This window comes from Chenopodium album, chromosome 6 (genome assembly GCF_948465745.1).
Source record: "Chenopodium album chromosome 6, dcCheAlbu1.1, whole genome shotgun sequence".
NCBI lineage: Eukaryota > Viridiplantae > Streptophyta > Magnoliopsida > Caryophyllales > Amaranthaceae > Chenopodium > Chenopodium album.
The window spans coordinates 9,745,788-9,764,336 of record NC_137839.1 but is presented as its reverse complement, the minus strand read 5'-3'; the positions used below and the strand labels follow the sequence as shown (position 1 = coordinate 9,764,336).

The window sequence follows — 18,549 nt, the reverse complement described above, 5'->3', positions numbered from 1 at the left end:
TTTACAACAATAAGGGCGTTTGGTCTAGTGGTATGATTCTCGCTTTGGGTGCGAGAGGTCCCGAGTTCGATTCTCGGAACGCCCCATTTTTGATAAAATTTTAATTTGTAGACTTTTGTTTTTCTTTTTAACTTTTATAATTTTGAAACCTTTTTTTCTTTTTAACTTTGTTCTTATTAATTATTTCACAAATTCTTATAAGTGATTGGTCACACCATGTGGCCTATAGGTGTGATTATGAGACAATTTAGTTCGCGAGCTACATGTGCTTGACTCGACCAAAACTCAACTCGTGTTAGCTTGGCTCGATCTCGAACTCGATTTGGGACCTTAATGAGTCGAGTCGAGCAACTTACTACTCGACTCGAAAAGCTCGCGAGTAGCTCGATTTAATTTCTAATATACAAGAACATTAAACTAAAAACACACTATTACTTTACTTAAATTACGAAGTATTACAATTCTATGAGAAAATAAAGCAAATTTAGATTGTATAATTAATAAAATGTTATGTATATTACTAATATTAGACTGTTGATGGTATGTATATCAGTAAATGTGTATAATTGTACAAACTATAAAAATATTTATATGATGTTACACAACTTGTACCACATCGAAAAAACATAATGAGTATAGTAGAATTAGAGATATATAAGAGAACACTAATGTTATTAGAGGTTCTAAAAACCCACATTCCCATATTGAAGTTTTGGAAAAGATCAAAGAAGGGCAAGAAATGTTATCCAATCCCTTTCTATAAATGTGAGGAGTTTGCTACTGTAGCTTAGGAACAGTAGCGCGGTTTACTGTAGCTTAGGAACAGTGGATTGTCATTTCTGCCCTTGTCACGTGCTTTTTCCTTCTTTTCTTTTCTGTTTCTTCTTTTTGTCTCTTTCTTCTATTCTCTCTCCATATTACTTTATCTTTGTTGTCTTTCTCTGTTATTATTCTTTTTGTTTTTTTGTTTTATTTTTTTTTCCATTTCGGATCATCCTTTTTGTTGTGTGTTTTTTGCTTGATTTGGTTGAATTGATTATGGGAGCAATCATTGTGCTTTTATTGTTGTGTTTTTTGCTTTTATTAATATTATCCAAACCCTTTCTATAAATGTGAGGAGTTTGCTACTGTAGCTTAGGAACAGTAGCGCGGTTTACTGTAGCTTTGGAACAGTGGATTGTCATTTCTGCCCTTGTCACGTGCTTCTTCCTTCTTTTCTTTTCTGTTTCTTCTTTTTGTCTCTTTCTTCTATTCTCTCTCCATATTACTTTATCTTTGTTGTCTTTCTCTGTTATTATTCTTTTTGTTTTATTTTTTTTTTCCATTTCGGATCATCCTTTTTGTTGTGTGTTTTTTGCTTGATTTGATTGAATTGATTATGGGAGCAATCATTGTGCTTTTATTGTTGTGTTTTTTGCTTTTATTAATATTAATATTAATAAATGTCGATCAATTAATTATGGGATAAATTTATTTTGTTTTTTTTAATTGTGGTTGTAATTGTGGGTGTAATTAATTTATTTTGTGTTCTTTTATTGTGGGTGTATTTAATTATGGGTGTAATTTTTTTTTTAAATGTCGTTTTTTCATTTTTGGGAGTAATTATTTTTGGTTAATGAATTATATTTTGTAATTATTTTGGATTAGTAGGAGTTATTAATTTTGTTTTTATCTGTAATAATTTAATAAATGTTGATCAATTAATTATGGGATAAATTTATTTCGTATTTTTTTATTGTGGTTGTAATTGTGGGTGTAATTAATTTATTTTGTGTTCTTTTATTGTGGGTGTATTTAATTATGGGTGTAATTTTTTTTAAATGTCGTTTTTTCATTTTTGGGAGTAATTATTTTTGGTTAATGAATTATATTTTGTAATTATTTTGGATTAGTAGGAGTTATTAATTTTGTTTTTATCTGTAATAATTTATTTATTGTTTTTTCCCCTTTTGTTAATGAGTGAGAGACTAATAATGTTTAATTATTAATTTGGATATTACACGAGTGATATAGATAGAAGTGATGATCAGTATTAATTTTGCATGTGTGTAAGCTTTTGGTTTTAAAGTTGTAATTGACTATACTCTAATATTGATTGTTTGATTGTATATTACTATATTGTATCTAAATATTTTTGTAAGAGATTTAATATTATAAGTGCAAATATAGTAATATTAAAATATTCCTTAGATTTGTCAAATTAGGAATTCTTGAAAAAGTAGCTTTGGTGAGTTGTACTTTATGTTGCTTGTGGTTTTAGGTTAACTTAAAATACATACATGCATAAGTCTTGTTATATACTGCACTCAAAGCATTTCAGCAGTTTATATTTTGATAGAGCTCTTTGTTTGCATGAACCGTAAAAAGGTATCATTTATTGGTTTTTCTGATTTCCTTCTATTTCTGGTGAATCCTCCAGTTGTTCTGTATTTTTTGTTAATTTCCTTTCGATTGCTTTGTGGTTTTACTAGGTTTGTTCATCCTTTGGAAGTTATTATAGTGATTATTGTTGTGGTTGAAGTACTTCTTTTGGTAAGTTTTTGTGCTATGTATATTGAGATTGTTTCTGGTTTTTGTGTGGTTAAATTTTTGGCTTCATCGTTCATTGCATTAGATGTATTTATTTGTGCTTGTAGTTTTAGTAATAGTGATTAATTGTAAGAAATAGTAGTGGCTTTTATACTCTCTTATTATTTTCAGTAGATGTGTTTGGTTTAAGATAAGATATAGCTTTGATGGTGGGTTAATAGTGTTTGAGTTTTTTTGCTTCATGTGGTTTTCCATTCTTTGTCTCTTCTTATTCCATTGTTTAGGTTGTTTTAATTTCCTTTGTTTAGGTTGTGATTTTAAGCTTCACATGTGGTTTTCTATTCTTTGTCTCTTGCTACTCCATTATTCAGGTTGTTCCAATTTCCTTGTTGTTTTTGACTCTTACCAGTCTAGTTATTTGGTTATCCCTATTGAGCAATTGTTGTGTAGCTAACAGTGACATACTCTTTTGCCATTTAATTTAAAGCTTTAGACTATTCTTTAAAATGAGAAATACTCCAAGGATTAGTAATCGAATGTTTTAAACTTCATCCTTGAAGTAATCTTGTTCAAAAGAACTGTGCAAAGTTTTGAGTAAAGGAGCAAAAGAGGCTGTCAGTGTTGGCTAGAGGATAATTGCTCTGTAGGGAAAATTATTTAGGTGGGTTGGTGCGAGTGAGAATAAAAGGAAATTTGAATAAAGTGGGTTATGGAGTAGGGATTGATTAGCATTGGGAAATCCTGTCATAATATAACAAACAAAATAAATTGAGTAGGGGAAATATTGAGAAATTAACTATTGCAATATTAGGCTGCAAGTAAGCCATTTATTTATCTGAATCAATCATTTGATGTTTCAGATTGATATTAGAATGTTGTTCACATCATGATGGCTTCTTCCAAGTTTAAAAAAATGCAATGCATTTGATTCTTAAAAGATTAAGTGCCATAAAAGTGTTTAGGTTTTTATTTTCATGTGGTTTGCTTTTCATTGTCTCTTGGTACTCTATTATTCAAGTTCTTTTAATTTCCTTTTTTTTGACTTTTACCAGTCTTACTATTTGATTATCCTTGTTGATCAATTATTGTCCAGCTAACAGTGACAAACTCTTTTGCCGATTCACTCTAAGCTTTACACTGTTCTCTGGAATCAGAATTATTCCAAGGATTAGTAATCAAGTGTTTTGAACTTCATCCTTGGAGTACTTCTCTTTCGAAAGAACTTTGTAAAGTTTCGAGTAAAGGAGCAAAAGAGGTTGTCACGGTTGGCTAGAGGATTGGTGGTCTTTAGGGAAAATTATGTAGGTAGGCTGGTGCGGGTGGAAATAGAAGGGGATTTGAATAACGTGAGTTATGGAGTAGGGATTGATTAGCATTGGGAAATCCTGAAATATGATAACTTGATCACAGCTTTGGAAACAGGTTCTTTGAATCAGAACCTTTTCTTGAGAGTATATTTGGCCTTTTGTCATCTAAACTTTCAAATAGCTAAATTGAAATAGTATATTAATATTAAAAGTCATGCACTGCTTTCTTTGTAACTTGGATTACATGTATATGTTTGAGTTGTAAATTGAAACATAGTAGCTTCATTTTATCTATTACTTTTAGATTATGTATTGTTCTGGTTATTAGTGAAGTTAATACTCACTTTTGTCGTTATGTGTGTGTATGTTTTTATCATGAATATTGTTTATATTCATAAGGTCAGTTTCTTAAATTATAGAAATGTGGCATTTTCAGGTTATGGCTTCTTCATCTTCTTCACGCGAAAAAATTTCTATCCCTTTCCAGCCACTATTGGTTCAGATCACTGATTGTCTTGACTTCCCTAGGCCTACTTATTCTGTGATCCAGTTAAGTGTAGTTCATGTGTGTATATAAGAACTGAGGGTGAGCGTGGTATTTTCTGGTTTGATGGAGAAGCAGTTACCATTGAGGAATCTAAAGAGAATGCAGCTCAGAGAGCAATGTCCTTTTTAATTAAGAAATATGGTGTGTGTGTTAGTGATTTCACAATGGATAGAATGCGAATGTATGACTTGTGTGGAAAGTTGTATAGGCTAAAACGCAAAACTGTAGAATGTCGTAATGGAACAAATAATTATAGTAAGAAGATTGTAGGTGATGTTCTACATGTTGCACTTGATTTTGTGGCCTTTCTTCCTAAAGTCATTAGGCAAACTGGTGTTCTTGTAACTGGTTTAGAAACATTGTATTCAGAAAGGCAGGGTTATATATCTTGGCTTATAGTCACTTCTGCTTATGTCACCAGTGGGATGGAGTGTATATTCAGTGAATTGTGTGTGGATAGCAATGAGTCTGTACAAATGGTTGCTAAGAAAACAATTTATTATATTATGCAGTTATATAATTTGGATATTGTGGATGCAAACTATGGATGTGCAAGTTTTAGAGGAGTTTTATGTTCTCTAGAAAGGGAAAGTTGTTTAGCAGTAGAAGAGCGAAAGAAAGGGCATAAATATAATGCACAACCGTTACCTTTCTTAGCTGCAGAAAGTCCATCTACTCTATCTAAGGATTTCTGAAGCTGTTGTGATTGTTCCTGCTCCAAGCACTCCTGCTCTTTTAGTTTTGAAAAGGCTATCAGGGACTTCGGGTGTACCCAAGTCTGAAACTAGCATTTCCTCTGTAGCAGCAAAAAGAATTAAATTTGTATAGGTCTAGAATTTTAGTTAGCAAAATACATTATGTCTGATGTAGTTGTATATCAACTATCTTATGTTATGTATCTTTTTGGATTAAAGCTTTGTAATATGTAGTTAAGAATGTTTAATTATATACCAATTTTCATGATGTATCATAAATTATGTTTACATCTATGTGGTTGTATGAAACACTTTTGAATATATATATATGGTTATTCTAAATTTATGTCGAACAAATTTCGTTGTTATTTAGATAATATAATATAACTTTTGTGCTATTGTTATAGCTACAATGATTTATTTATTAGACCCTTATTTATGGTACTATTGCTTTGATTAATAGCTCAATATGTGATATTATGAATATGTTTTAATATGAGCTTCATGTCAAGGTCTTTACCAAATACAGTTAGACGTCGGCATGTAATAGCAGTCATATCGCAGTCAAATATTATCAGGTGCTTACTATATGCAGTTTGTTTTAAAGTTGCCTATTTCAATTGATTGCTTATGCATTGTGTATATTTATTTAGATTTGTTTCATTAAGTGTTTACAATGATAGTACATGAACAAACAGGACTGGTATATTGCGTAAGCAAAGTGCTGTTCAAGAAGCAGCAAATCCCAATGGTAGAATAATAGTATTGAAGAGAGTTAAAAATTTTATTTATTCCCTACATATTATTAATTGCCAAATAGACTGAAATACTAAAGATATAATTATTATCAATCCAGCTACGACAGTTCCTGGTTCTGGAACTGAATTGCTGAATACACAAAATAATACTTTGAGAGATGAGGTTAACATGGCAATTGAAGCAGAGGTTACCCCTTACAATGATAGAGTAACTAGGCTTACAACACGAGTAAGCAGACGAAGCAGGATAATTCAAATGGGGACTCAATCGCAATCTGTGAGGTATTTATAGTATGATGTAGTGCCAAGTTAATGTGGAGTTTCTTCTCTTGAATAGTAATCAAATAAGTTTTGTCTGTTTTTAAAAGAATGTTTGTTTTAATGTTGCCTACTTCAATTGATTGCTTTTGTAGTGTGTATATATATTTGAATTTGTTTCATATAGTGTTTATAATGACAGTGCACAAACCAGTAGGACTGGCAGATTGCGTAGGCAAAGTGCTGCTCAAGAGGCAGCGAATTGTAATGGTAGAATAATAGTATTGAAGATTGTTAAAAGTTTTAGTTATTCTCTACATACTATTAATTGCTAAATAGACTGAGATACTAAAGATATAGTTATAAATGCAGCTGTGGCAAAACCTGATTCTGGAACTGAGTTGCTGAATACACAGAATAGTAGTTTGAGGTATATACAGACTTTTCAAAAGTTGTGGTTTATAGTATTGATAGTGTTATAATGTTATAAGTACTTTTCTAACTCTCTACTACCTGCTAAAGTAGGCCTAACAAACGTAGGCGTCCAAATCTTTCACGTGTGAATACTTCAGGTAGTTTAAACTTTCAGATTTATTCATGGATATGTTGAAATGGATGTTGATTATGAATAGACTGCTTTGAGTGATGTAGATGAGCTCAACATGAGAATTGAGTCAGAGGTTACTACTCACAATGTCAGAGTAACTAGGCGTACAACACGAGTAAGCAGACGAAGCGAAGTTATTGGAATGGGATCTCAGTCGCAACCTGTGAGGTATTTATAATATAATGCAGTGGCAAGTTAATGTTGAGCTCCTTCTTATGAACAGCAATCAAATGAATCTTGTCTTGTTTTTTTTTTTTTAAAAAAAAAAAATGACTGTTTTGCATTTTATTACTAGGACTACGATGGCTAGGCAGACACAGAGTCGACACCCTATTCGGAATATTGGTATTAACTATTCTATTCATTTTGTAGACTACACAAAAAAGTTCTATTTCATGTTCGTGAATGATATTAGTATATTAATGCACTATTTGTTTTGTAGAAATTCCAGCAGCTACGATTGGGTTACGATTGCATATTGGTCCTGCAAAATTAGTTCTGCCACATTATTGTTCTAAATGTAATGCTAAAAAGTTTGCATATGAGACATTGCATTTTTGTTGTGGTAATGGAGAAGTGCAAATTGCTGTCAATGAATATCCCTTAGAGTTAAAGAGACTCTTTACAAGTGATGATGAAGATGCTCTTCATTTTAAGAAATATGCTCGGTTGTACAACAATTTATTTGCTTTCAGCTCACTGGGTGGTAATTATGATTCTGATACGCACAAGGGAATTTATGTGTTTAAGGGGCATGGTCAAATGTATCACTTTGTTCAGGATTTACTTCCTACTGATGGGAAAGCTAAGTATTTACAGCTTTATTTCTATGATGGTCAACATGAAAGTACTAATCGCACAAAAAGTTTCCCAGAAGTAAGGGAAGATATAGTGGCTATATTGATGAATGTCACGAGGGATAATCCATATGCCAAGTTATTTAGATCTTTGCAAGAAATTCCTGTTGATCAAACCACAACTATTGTGCTGAATAAAGATACAGTTTTGGATCAAAGAGTGTACAATGCTCCATCGGTTGATGAAGTTGCTGGTATATGGCCAGATAACTCAGGCTCTAGCCATAGTAGTAGTCCTCATATTGTTGTTCAAGGTAGATCTTCAGAATCTCATCGCATTCAACATTTTTATGGGTGTTATGATCCATTGCAATACCCTATTTTATTTCCAAGAGGTGAATGTGGATGGACTCAAGGGCTCAAGAAAACAACATGGGGAGGGAGACAACAATCAGCTAATCAAGTTGATCCTATTATGTCATGTGTTGTTCATACTGAGGATGAGTTACTTGCAGAAGAAAAGTCACGTATGTTCTGACCTATTGATTTATACTAGATCTTTTTAATATACATTTTACGTTCACATTTTATATAATAATTTGTGTTTTTTGAAATAATTTGTGTTCTTCAAGACGGAATACAAAAGCAGACAAGCATGTGTCGGCTAGAGAATATTATGCTTACAAATTACAAATAAGGCCTAATAATTTGCTACTTCGAGCAGGGAGATGTTTACAGCAGTATATAGTTGATATGTATGTCAAAATAGAAAATACAAGGCTGGATTTCTTTTGTAAGAATCAAGATACAATCAGAGCTGATTTATATCAAGGTGTTCTTGATTCTCTGGATTGTGGTGAAACTGTTGTAGCAAATGTTGGGCGTAGAGTTATACTACCGCCTACTTATATAGGAGGACCATGAGATATGAAAAAGATATATTATAATGCATTGGCTTTGGTGCACAAGTTTGGGAAACCTGATCTTTTTGTAACAATGACTTGTAATGCAAACTGGCCTGAGATAAAAAATGAATTGGGTCCTAATGAACAAGCACAAGATCGCCCTGATTTAGTAGCACGCATTTTTCATGCTAAATTAATTTCTTTGAAAAAAGAAATCAAGGAAAACAAGTGCTTTGGTGAAGTTGCAGCTATGATATTTGTGGTTGAATTTCATAAACGAGGGCTTCCACATGCTCACTTTCTGGTTATCTTAAAACCAGAGTGCAAGCTGAAGAGTATTGAAGATTATGATAGATTTGTGTCTGCAGAGATATCTCCCACTACATCTCCTGTACTTCGGAAAATAGTACTACAACATATGATGCATGGGCCATGTGGAAACTTGAATCCTAAATGTTCATGTATGCGCAGATTAAGGAATACAGAATCTTGCAAATCTGGTTACCCTAAACAGTTGTCTGATGACACCATTGTAAACAAAGAAGGCTATCCTTTATACAGACGAAAAAACACAGGAGAGCATGTTAAAATAAGAGGTGCTCAATTGGACAATCGTTGGGTCATACCATATAATCCATACTTGTCTGTGTTGTTTGATAGCCATATAAATGTTGAGGTCTGTTCAACTATCAGAGCTGTCAAATATTTGTATAAATATGTGTATAAAGGTCATGATCGAATCCAATATAACATTGTACCTGAAAAAGAGAATGTTGTTGATGAGATTAAGCAGTATCAATCTGGGAGGTGGGTGTCATCGTGCGAAGATGTGTGGAGAATTTTTGGTTTCGATCTATTTGAAATGTATCCTCCGGTTCTTCCATTACCAGTACATTTACCGAACATGCAAAGCATTTTTCTTAGGCCACATGAACGGCTACAGTCTGTTGTTTCTGATGGTATGCGGCGTAGAACTCCGTTGACTGAATTCTTTAAAATCAATTCCGTTATACCAGGTATGTATACATTATTATTAATTTGCAAGTTAGTATTTCTTATATACTGTGTTGTCCCTTTGCACAAAATTTTATACTTTCTTGATATCTAATTATTCGTACTGCATTTATATTAGACAATAATACAAACTGTTATATTTAGGATAGAGTTTTCTGCCAGTTGTTAACCAGATTTTCAAACCTGTAGATCAAAATTATTTAATTTAACATTTAAAAACCAAATTTAACTTAGCTAATGAAACTAACTTAACTAATTGAACAATTATAAAATACATATATAGAAAACAAAATGAATTTATTAAACAAATGATCAAATGAATTAGCAGAGTGATAGAGTTGCCTAACCATTTTTGCTTAATGCCTAAACTCGTCTCAAGGTGGTACGAGTTATTTATATGGAGAATTTTGTGAGCATTATCGATGGGATGCATCTAGCAAAGAGTGGATTCAAAGAAAAGCAAACATCATAGTTGTTGGTAGATTAGCATTTGTTTATCCAGCTGAAGGAGAGCATTTCTTTCTTAGATTACTTCTAATAAATGTTAGAAGTCCAACATCTTTTGAGAATCTCAGAACTGTGAATGGGCACTTATACCCTACATTTCAGGAAGCTTCTTTAAAATTAGGATTACTTGTGGAAGATGATATAGGTGATCTTTGTATGTCAGAAGCAGAATAAACTCACATGCCTATGGCTTTACGCCGTTTATTTGCAACTATTCTGATATTCTGTCAACCAAAAGACCCTTATGCTTTATGGTGTAAATATTTTACATCTTTATCTGAAGATTTCCAACATCAATATCAAGATAATGTTCTTAAAGTTAAGCAGTTGACCATTAGGTCACTTGAGCAATATCTTGAAGCAATGGGTAAATCACTAAAAAGTGTAGGATTGCCTAAATTGTGTTTTGGTGAAGAAGATGACTTTCAGCGTATGAAAGACATTATTGATGCTCTAGATGCTCCTATACCTCAGTCATGTATTGATTGTATTGATCATCTCAATAGTGAGCAGTTGGTTGCTTTTTCACAGATAATGCAATATGTCCAGCTAGGGAAATCTAGAGCATTTTTTATAGATGGACCTGGTGGCACCGGTAAAACCTTCTTGTATAATGCTTTATATGAAAAAATAAGGTTAATGAATAAAATAGTACTGCCTACAGCTACTTCTGGGATTGCGGCAGCCAACATTCCTTCTGGTAGAAGTGCTCATTCAAGGTTCAAAATCCCGATTGATATTGAAGCTTCGTTAGCATGTGATGTACCTAAACAAGGTAGCCTAGTAGCACTTTTGAAGGAAACAACATTAATCATTTGGGATGAAGCTTCTATGGCCAATAAAAGTAACTTAGAATCGTTAGATCTATTACTGCAAGATATATGTAGTAATAACAAACTGTTTGGTGAGAAATTGGTTGTTCTTGGAGGTGATTTTCGTCAAGTATTACCTGTTGTTCCGCTTAAGAATCAAAAGGAAATTGTGCAATCCAGCATTGTTACTTCATATATATAGCCTCGGCTCATCAAATTCCAACTGACACAGAATCAAAGAGCCAAGGATGATCCAAAATTCTCTTCTTTCTTACTTGCTCTAGGAAATGGTCAATTACAGTAGCCTGAAAATGCATATGTTCAATTGCCTGCAAATATTTCTAAACCTTTTGCAGCTAATGTGGATCCTGTATCAGAAGTTTTCACATCAGTCTTTCCAGAGTTTTATAAAGGAGATTTTGATGAAACTTGATTCACTGAGAGAGCTATTTTAACTCATTTAAATGATATTGTTGATTCTATCAACAGTTCACTTATACAACAATTTCCTGGTAATGCTGTTATATATAAAAGTTTTGACACAATTCTAAGTGATACGTGTGACGTGTATCCTACGGAAGTTTTGAATAAACTATGTCCTGGTGGTTTAAGTCCTAATGAGCTTGTTTTGAAAAAAAATTGTCCCGTTATATTGCTTCGAAATCTACTTCCTTCTACTGGTTTATGTAATGGGACACACCTCATCTGCAAGAATTTTTTCTCAAATACTGTTCAATGTGTCATTGCGGTAGGCCAATACAAAGGCACTGAAGTTTTTATTCCACGGATTAATCTCCGACCTTCTGCTTCAGTTAGGTACCCTTTCCAATTTGAAAAGAAACAGTTCCCTCTAAAACTGAGCTTTGCCATGACAATAAATAAATCACAAGGACAAACCCTAAATCGAGTTTCTATTTATCTACCTCGTCCTTGTTTTTCTCATGGACAACTATATGTTGCTCTGTCACGAGCTAGGAAACAAACTGATGTAACTGTTTTCTCTACCATGCCTCTAGAAGAGTTCCCTTCAACTTCTGTTAAAAATGTAGTTTGTTATGAAGTTTTAAGATTAGCTGAGATTTGTTAAGAAATGTCAATGCAATCAGCTGTATTTTGTAGTTTGCCTTACTATAGGTAGTCATAGAATTACTATGGATGTTGTTTTATTGTTTAAGATACATATGCAATGTTGCATATTTTTTGTATGTAATGTAATCTACTACACAAACAAATGGAACCAAAGAAAAAACAAAAAGATAAATATCCATATATAAGCATCACAATATATACACATATGTCTTAAGTCAAATTAGCTATGAAATGTAGAACAACCAAATAGTAGCTTCATCAATAAACCTAAAGTAATATAACAGTTATAAAAATTGTATATCTCTTGTTAAATAAAACAATTAAAATAGAAAGAATATATATAAATTAAAGCAACTTTTAGCCTACTATTGTTTTAAAATAAAAGTATGAAATCTTTTCAAAGTATAAGTAAGATCTAATGAAACCTACAAGATATGACATATGCCTTCAGCCTTAAGGAATATGAAAGAGGACAAATCTTTGAACTGTGTTTACATGCAACTTACTATTCATCTCACATGTGCATCTCTCTGTCCTTATTCTCTTTTGTGCAGCCTATATATAAAAAAAGAGTCATTATCCATGACTGTGTTTCAAGAAGCTCCAAAGCTCTCAAACTATCAATTACTACTGCATATTCAAGGTATAACTCTTCCTCTTCTTTTCATTGATTTCATTTATATTAGATTTTTCACATATATTCATGCTTTGCTGTTTTTTTCTTGCTTCTATAGTATAGTTAATTTCTAAAACTATATAAACTTAAATTAATTATATTCAAAATTTACAATAATCTACAGCAAATAAAGGTGCTTGCAAAGTACCAACTTAAATTCAGTCTATATGAAATTGTGAAGTTATTGTGATGTATAAATGCAACATGTTTTCTCATATATAAATACATGTTTATATTCTGTAGGTACATAATCATGGAACAAGGGTATGTATATCTGAATGAGTTAAACAACAATAGCAAGAATTATAGTGTTAAAGTCAAAGTTGTAGAAAAATCAAGGCCAAAAACTTCTAAAAAAGGAATTCTGTTTCAGACTTTGATACTTATTGATGAAAAGGTACTTTCCTATCTTCAGTTGATTATATGCTTTCAATACTAATATAAATACATATAGACTAGATATTTAGGTTTGCTATCAAAGTTACATCTAGGAAAGTTAGCAATAGTAGTTGATTAAGTGTAAATTACAGGAAAATAAAATGAAGGGTGCATTGTTCGGGGAACAAGTTGACAGCTTCAATGAAGCAATAGTCTATAATAGCCAGTATATCATTTCAAATGCTCCTATCAAGCTTGTTTAATAACGATGGAGAAACAATTCAGATGAACTTCCTTTCCAGATGAGTTTTGGAGGACAAACTGTGGTGCAGAAAGTGAAGTGTGAAGGAACAACAGATGGACCACTGTTTCAGGCTATACAATCGATTCATCGTATTGTAATACCAGGCACTAAATATGGTAACCAATATCTAACCTTCTGATTATATATATATATATATATATATATATATATATATATATATATATATATATATAGAGAGAGAGAGAGAGAGAAAAAAAAAAAGGAAAACAGCAAAGACAAGAAGGAAAAGATCATTCCTTTATCCATCATTATCACTACTTAGTATTCCTGTTTTTGTAGATGTTTTAGGCATTGTTCTGTACGTAGAAGATAAAGTTCGAATTATCAATGTTAATCAGGGCCGAGAGTTGCATGTTAGAAAAATTGTGATAACTGATCAGACGTAAGTCTATACATAATCTTAACTTTATACACACTTGTTCATAGAAAATTATCTTAGACTATATTTAAAATTGTCTTTGGATTTCCAGCATTGACCAACCTCTTGTCATAACTACTTGGAATGATTTAGCTGATAATGCTTGTGATGCTACTAGCCTATATGCTAAAACCTTTGATGTGATTGGCTTCACTGCTTTAAGACCATCTATGCATAAAGGTATGCATCAATATAAATACTAATTTCATAATTCAAATTTGTGAACTATATTATGTATTTATCTGCATAAACTAACTTCTAAAAGTTCTTTACTAGGATTCTCTTTGTCTACTGGTATGTCTACTGAGATCATATATGATCCTAAAGGGGATAAAGCCAAAATCCTTAGAGAATGGTATGTATAGAACAACATTATATCACTTAATGTTTGATATAACTGAATTTAATAAATAGTAATTAACTTTCTATATAGGGCATGGTTTCACACTCAGCGGCTTCTAGATAGCCAGGCAAAGGTACTGCAGGTGCGCTCTGCACCTACAGATACAAGAACAATAGATATTCAGAGTCTGAGAACAAAAAAAGTAAAACATGCTCCACTTTCAAGATCAGATCACAATTCAACTATTTTCTATAAAAAACATCTACTAATATGTATGTCTATTTATGCTATAGCCATGTGATGTACTTTAGGAAGAGCGACATTGGTTACAAGTTATTTAAGAAATGTTGTTGCTTATATTGGGTCTTCAGTTTGTGGGAAACGTATAGATATTCCAGTTGGGACAGAGTTTAGCTGTGCCAACTGCAAAAAAAAAGATAGCATTTCTGCATATCGGTAAGAAATGTGAACTGTAAACTTTTCAATGCAGAAGCATAACTGTATATTACTAATATAGAGAATTACCCTTGATATCATTGCAGAGCTACATTCAAATTTGAAGCCATAGATGACTCAGGAACAATGACTTTCACAACTTTTACGACTGACACAGAAAAACTATTAGGAATATCTGCACACAAAATTCATTTGATAAAACACTCTGTAAGCATTTTTCAGATATTTATACTTACTGCAATGCCTTCATAATTTAATGAACTTTTACCTGTTTTTAAGGAATAACATAATTGTCACATTAATAATGGTTACATAGGAAAATGTTCAGATATTTGATTTAATTCAGCAGCAGATTTGTGACAGCCATGTTCTGGTACAAGTAGGTCCAACAACAGCTCTTTCAAGAAACAATGTTCTTCAGTGGTGTTTGAAAGGCATAAAAGTTGAAGTAAGCAGCACAAAAGAAAATGATAGCAATTCCATGTCAGTGTCTTCAACACTTGCACAGAATCACAATGCTGAAGAAAAAAAAGCAGGAAACTTGTCTTCTGATCAGAATGAACTGATACAAGTACCTAAATCACACACTACGAATTCTAAAAATGTTAAGGCAACAGAATATGAAGAAACTGATGATATGGCCACAGCTAACTCATTGCTAGAGTTATCACAGCAGCCAGCTAAGAAAAGGTATACTGAAACACATATTGCCAAGCTCAAAAGTGATGAGAAAGATGGGAATCCTACTATACTTGGTGACTTTGCTGCTTCAGGTTCCACAATGCAAGATTTCTTATCTTTTGACCCTGTTCAGCAATTTGATGATTCTATCAATCAAGAACAAGGGGCGAAAAAAGGTACTGAAGCCATTCCCACAAAGGCAACACCAAAGAAAAGCTCCTTGACTTCTCTGTCTACAACAACAGAAGCTATAAATACAACACGAAGAGGTGTTGTGAAAATCAACAACCAGCTTGAAATTGTGGATACTATGGATATGCAGCATCAATAAAGTAACATAGCTTGTTAGACATTAAAATATATTTAGTACTTTAGCAAAATGGTGATGAAATTTTTTGAATAGAAATATATTTTGTGTCATGCATGACTTGAAAGATGAAAACATTATAAGAATAATGCTTATTCATGCATGTTACTGACTTAGTTAAGTTAGCTTTGATGGACCTTTAATTTAGCAACATGAATATTTTGCTTTTGTATACTTAAAAATATGTAAGTGTGTAATATATGATGTTTATGATAACCCATCTATTTCTATGGTTCAATGCAAAGGAAAGCTCTTATTACTTTACTTTTAATGAAATGATGTTAAATTATATTAATAGTGCAGCTTATTACAGTTTGATATTATTGATTTATAGTATACATGGTTCAGCTAATGTTATTATATAAAGTTAGCTTATATTGACAAATTTAAAAGCTTAGAAAGTTGATTTTGCTTTATAACAATTTATAATTTATAAATTCATTAAAAAGACATTTATTCTATAATGATGTCCTAAAAGAACTTAAATCTTCATGCACTTTCTCCTCCTTGTACCCTTGATCTTTCTATATAATCTTAGCCTTTACCAAGTCACCTATTTATTTCAGTTTTCCTCATTCTCCTTACATGCTTTTAGTCTCTCTATTTTCCCTTACTCCTATTCTTTATTCCTCTGTTATTCTCTCCCTTCTCTCTTATTATGATTTTAATTTCATCTATTACTCATTGTATAATAATAACAAGCAAACTAAGAACATTTACAGACAATATTATATATACAAATAGCTATAGTTTGAATTGTAATCTATGAATGTAATTAGACAAACCATATGAACTAGATTTCCATTAAGTCACTTTTAAACTAAATATCTAAAAAACACTTCTTAACAGAAAACATTGATCTAAAGAAGCAACAAAACAGTTACATAGCTAAGCAAACTTAACCTTTCTTTTTTTTTTTTTCCAGTCTTAATATACATGCAAATCTAAACAGTAAAAAGTATAGGTATGATAGTCTTATGCTTATTACAAAAGTTAAGTTAAAAAAAAGATCAAAATCTTCTCTGCAAAATATTCCACTACCACAGACCAATATAATTAACAATATATAGAAAAGTTCATGCAACAAAGATCAGCCATAGGTTTACTTGCACTAAATCTAAACCATCTATTCACTTTCATTCTCTATTATAAATAGTTCATCCTTAGAAATCAGAAATTTACTTTTACAAAAAAAAAAAAAAAAAAAAAAAAAAAAACACACACACACACACACACATACACAAAAAAGCTCTTTGATTCACTATTATAATACTGAAAGCAGACGAAAGGCAGCTACAAAATACTCTACAAACCTAGGTAATTTACTTCCTCTTTAATGTAACACTATAAAATAAATGCTACTAAACTTGCTATGTTTATATTGCTTATGTCTAATTACATTTCTTAACAAATTTGCATGCCAAAAATCCATTACCTAATCTCATATTTGATTATTGAATACAGAGCTAAAAATGAAGCCAGAATTGTTGTATATTGAAGAACTAAATCCTGAAAGTAAAGAATACAGAATCCAAGTGAAATTAGTAACCATTGGAAATCAGCATCAATCTTTTACTGATGGTACACTTTATGAAACATACCTATTTGCTGATGAAAAGGTATTTTTTGTACTTTCTCTATCAAACACTGCTATTCATTGATGAAAAAGGTGTAATTTGTATTCTAATAACATATACATAGCCTCCCTTGTCCTTATTATAAACCACATAGCATATAATAATTATCAAAAGAAAAATCACCATATAGTTATCTGTTATGAGTTTCAACATAGATAAAGCCATATAATTATGCATATTGATCATAAAAATGATTGATATACTAGAATATTAAGTACCAAATTCGTATTCTGACAATAAAGGACAAATTTCATACAAAACTAAGTAGATAAACATATAATTAATACCTATACCACTTAATATAATAACCTCAAGTGCAAATTAAATTATAAATTATGTTGTTAATTTTATCAATTTTATCATGCAAAATTTTAAAAGATCTTCTATTTTAACAATATCTTTTTAACACATACACTTATATTTATTGTTAAATAGGGAACTTTGATACATGGTCGTTTGATAGATGATGAGATACAAACTATTGGACCAAAATTTTCAATGAACAAGCATTATGAGATTATCAATGCTCCTGTGAATCTGATGCCACCACATTTTAAGATTGCTGCTACAAAAATTCCATATGAATTAGCTTTTGGAGCACCAGCTGTGATTCATCCAATATGTCCAAGAACTGGTCATGCAGAACCTGATTTTGCTCAAATCTCTACAATTGCTACAACTCATTTTCTTGATGAAATATGTGGTATGATAGAGTACTGCTTCAATTCAATTTTGAATATATTCTATCAGGTATTTAACACGACTTTATTGCAGAACTGAAACAAGGAACCATTTTCACAAAAAATATTTGTGATGACTCTACATATGGTATATCATATTAATACAAATATAAATGTTAAACAAATGTTGATACAGAAGTCATTAACACTTGCATCCTCTTTCTAGATGTATTAGGTGTAGTATTATTTCTAGAAGAAGAAGCTCGACTTGTAGACTCTTTCTATGGGCACCAAGACTATGTTAGAGAGGTTGTTATAACAGATCAAATGTAAGGCTATGTCCAATCTCTTTCATATTCAAATCATTATACGATTCAATAACCAAAATATAACAAATCTAATTTATATCATATTGAAATAGGAATGCACAACCTGTGATTGTTAATTTATGGAATCATTTAGCTGGAACTGCATCTGATACTTTGAATGTGTGGGCTGAAAAGTTCATAATGGTTGGATTCACATCAGTTAAACCCGGTAGGATACAAGGTTAGTATTCCACTTTAAACAATAAGTCTAATTATTAGCATTGAACATAGGTTGATCCTCATATTTTTCTTATAGGGTTTTCTCTATCTACTGGAATGACCAGTAAAATTATCTACGATCCACAGGGTGATAGAGCTAATGTTCTGCGTGAATGGTATTTGTACTGCTTTTATAAGTTATGAAAAATAAATTTGACTTCATATCACCTATTTTA

At 31.7% G+C, this 18,549-nt stretch overlaps 3 protein-coding genes, 1 long non-coding RNA gene and 1 other non-coding gene across 5 annotated transcripts; all 5 read left to right on the top strand.

Moving 5' to 3' along the window:
- The first annotated feature begins 13 nt into the window (after window positions 1-13).
- Window positions 14-85, top strand: TRNAP-UGG (transfer RNA proline (anticodon UGG)). Its single transcript has one exon. It is a non-coding gene; the product is annotated as a tRNA-Pro (tRNA).
- Window positions 86-8,494: 8,409 nt separating this feature from the next.
- Window positions 8,495-10,098, top strand: LOC145636648 (uncharacterized). Its single transcript, XM_081688214.1, has 2 exons — window positions 8,495-9,419; window positions 9,797-10,098. Exons 1-2 carry the CDS (start codon window positions 8,495-8,497, stop codon window positions 10,096-10,098), a joined length of 1,227 nt encoding a protein of 408 aa, XP_081544340.1.
- Window positions 10,099-10,104: 6 nt separating this feature from the next.
- Window positions 10,105-11,823, top strand: LOC145636647 (uncharacterized). The gene is made up of 3 exons (XM_081688213.1): window positions 10,105-10,852; window positions 11,093-11,138; window positions 11,226-11,823. The coding sequence occupies exons 1-3, from the start codon at window positions 10,105-10,107 to the stop codon at window positions 11,821-11,823; spliced, it is 1,392 nt and encodes a 463-aa protein (XP_081544339.1).
- A 556-nt stretch (window positions 11,824-12,379) lies between these two features.
- LOC145634557 (uncharacterized) lies at window positions 12,380-13,333 on the top strand. Its single transcript, XR_014113428.1, has 3 exons — window positions 12,380-12,468; window positions 12,745-12,898; window positions 13,032-13,333. It is a non-coding gene; the product is annotated as an uncharacterized LOC145634557 (long non-coding RNA).
- A 967-nt stretch (window positions 13,334-14,300) lies between these two features.
- Window positions 14,301-15,673, top strand: LOC145634556 (uncharacterized). The gene is made up of 2 exons (XM_081685979.1): window positions 14,301-14,421; window positions 14,508-15,673. Exon 2 carries the CDS (start codon window positions 14,903-14,905, stop codon window positions 15,431-15,433), a length of 531 nt encoding a protein of 176 aa, XP_081542105.1. The 5' UTR covers window positions 14,301-14,421; window positions 14,508-14,902; the 3' UTR covers window positions 15,434-15,673.
- The last annotated feature ends 2,876 nt before the right edge of the window (window positions 15,674-18,549 follow it).

Bases quoted from the DNA above. Each gene is read 5' to 3' on its own strand.
- LOC145636648 (XM_081688214.1), top strand. From the start codon at position 8,495: ATGACTTGTAATGCAAACTGGCCTGAGATAAAAAATGAATTGGGTCCT. The intron at 9,420-9,796 runs GTATGTATACAT...ACTCGTCTCAAG, and splicing joins AATCAATTCCGTTATACCAG to GTGGTACGAGTTATTTATAT.
- LOC145636647 (XM_081688213.1), top strand. From the start codon at position 10,105: ATGCCTATGGCTTTACGCCGTTTATTTGCAACTATTCTGATATTCTGT. The intron at 10,853-11,092 runs GTGATTTTCGTC...AACCTTTTGCAG, and splicing joins GAAATTGGTTGTTCTTGGAG to CTAATGTGGATCCTGTATCA. The intron at 11,139-11,225 runs GTTTTATAAAGG...TTCTATCAACAG, and splicing joins TTCACATCAGTCTTTCCAGA to TTCACTTATACAACAATTTC.
- LOC145634556 (XM_081685979.1), top strand. From the start codon at position 14,903: ATGTCAGTGTCTTCAACACTTGCACAGAATCACAATGCTGAAGAAAAA.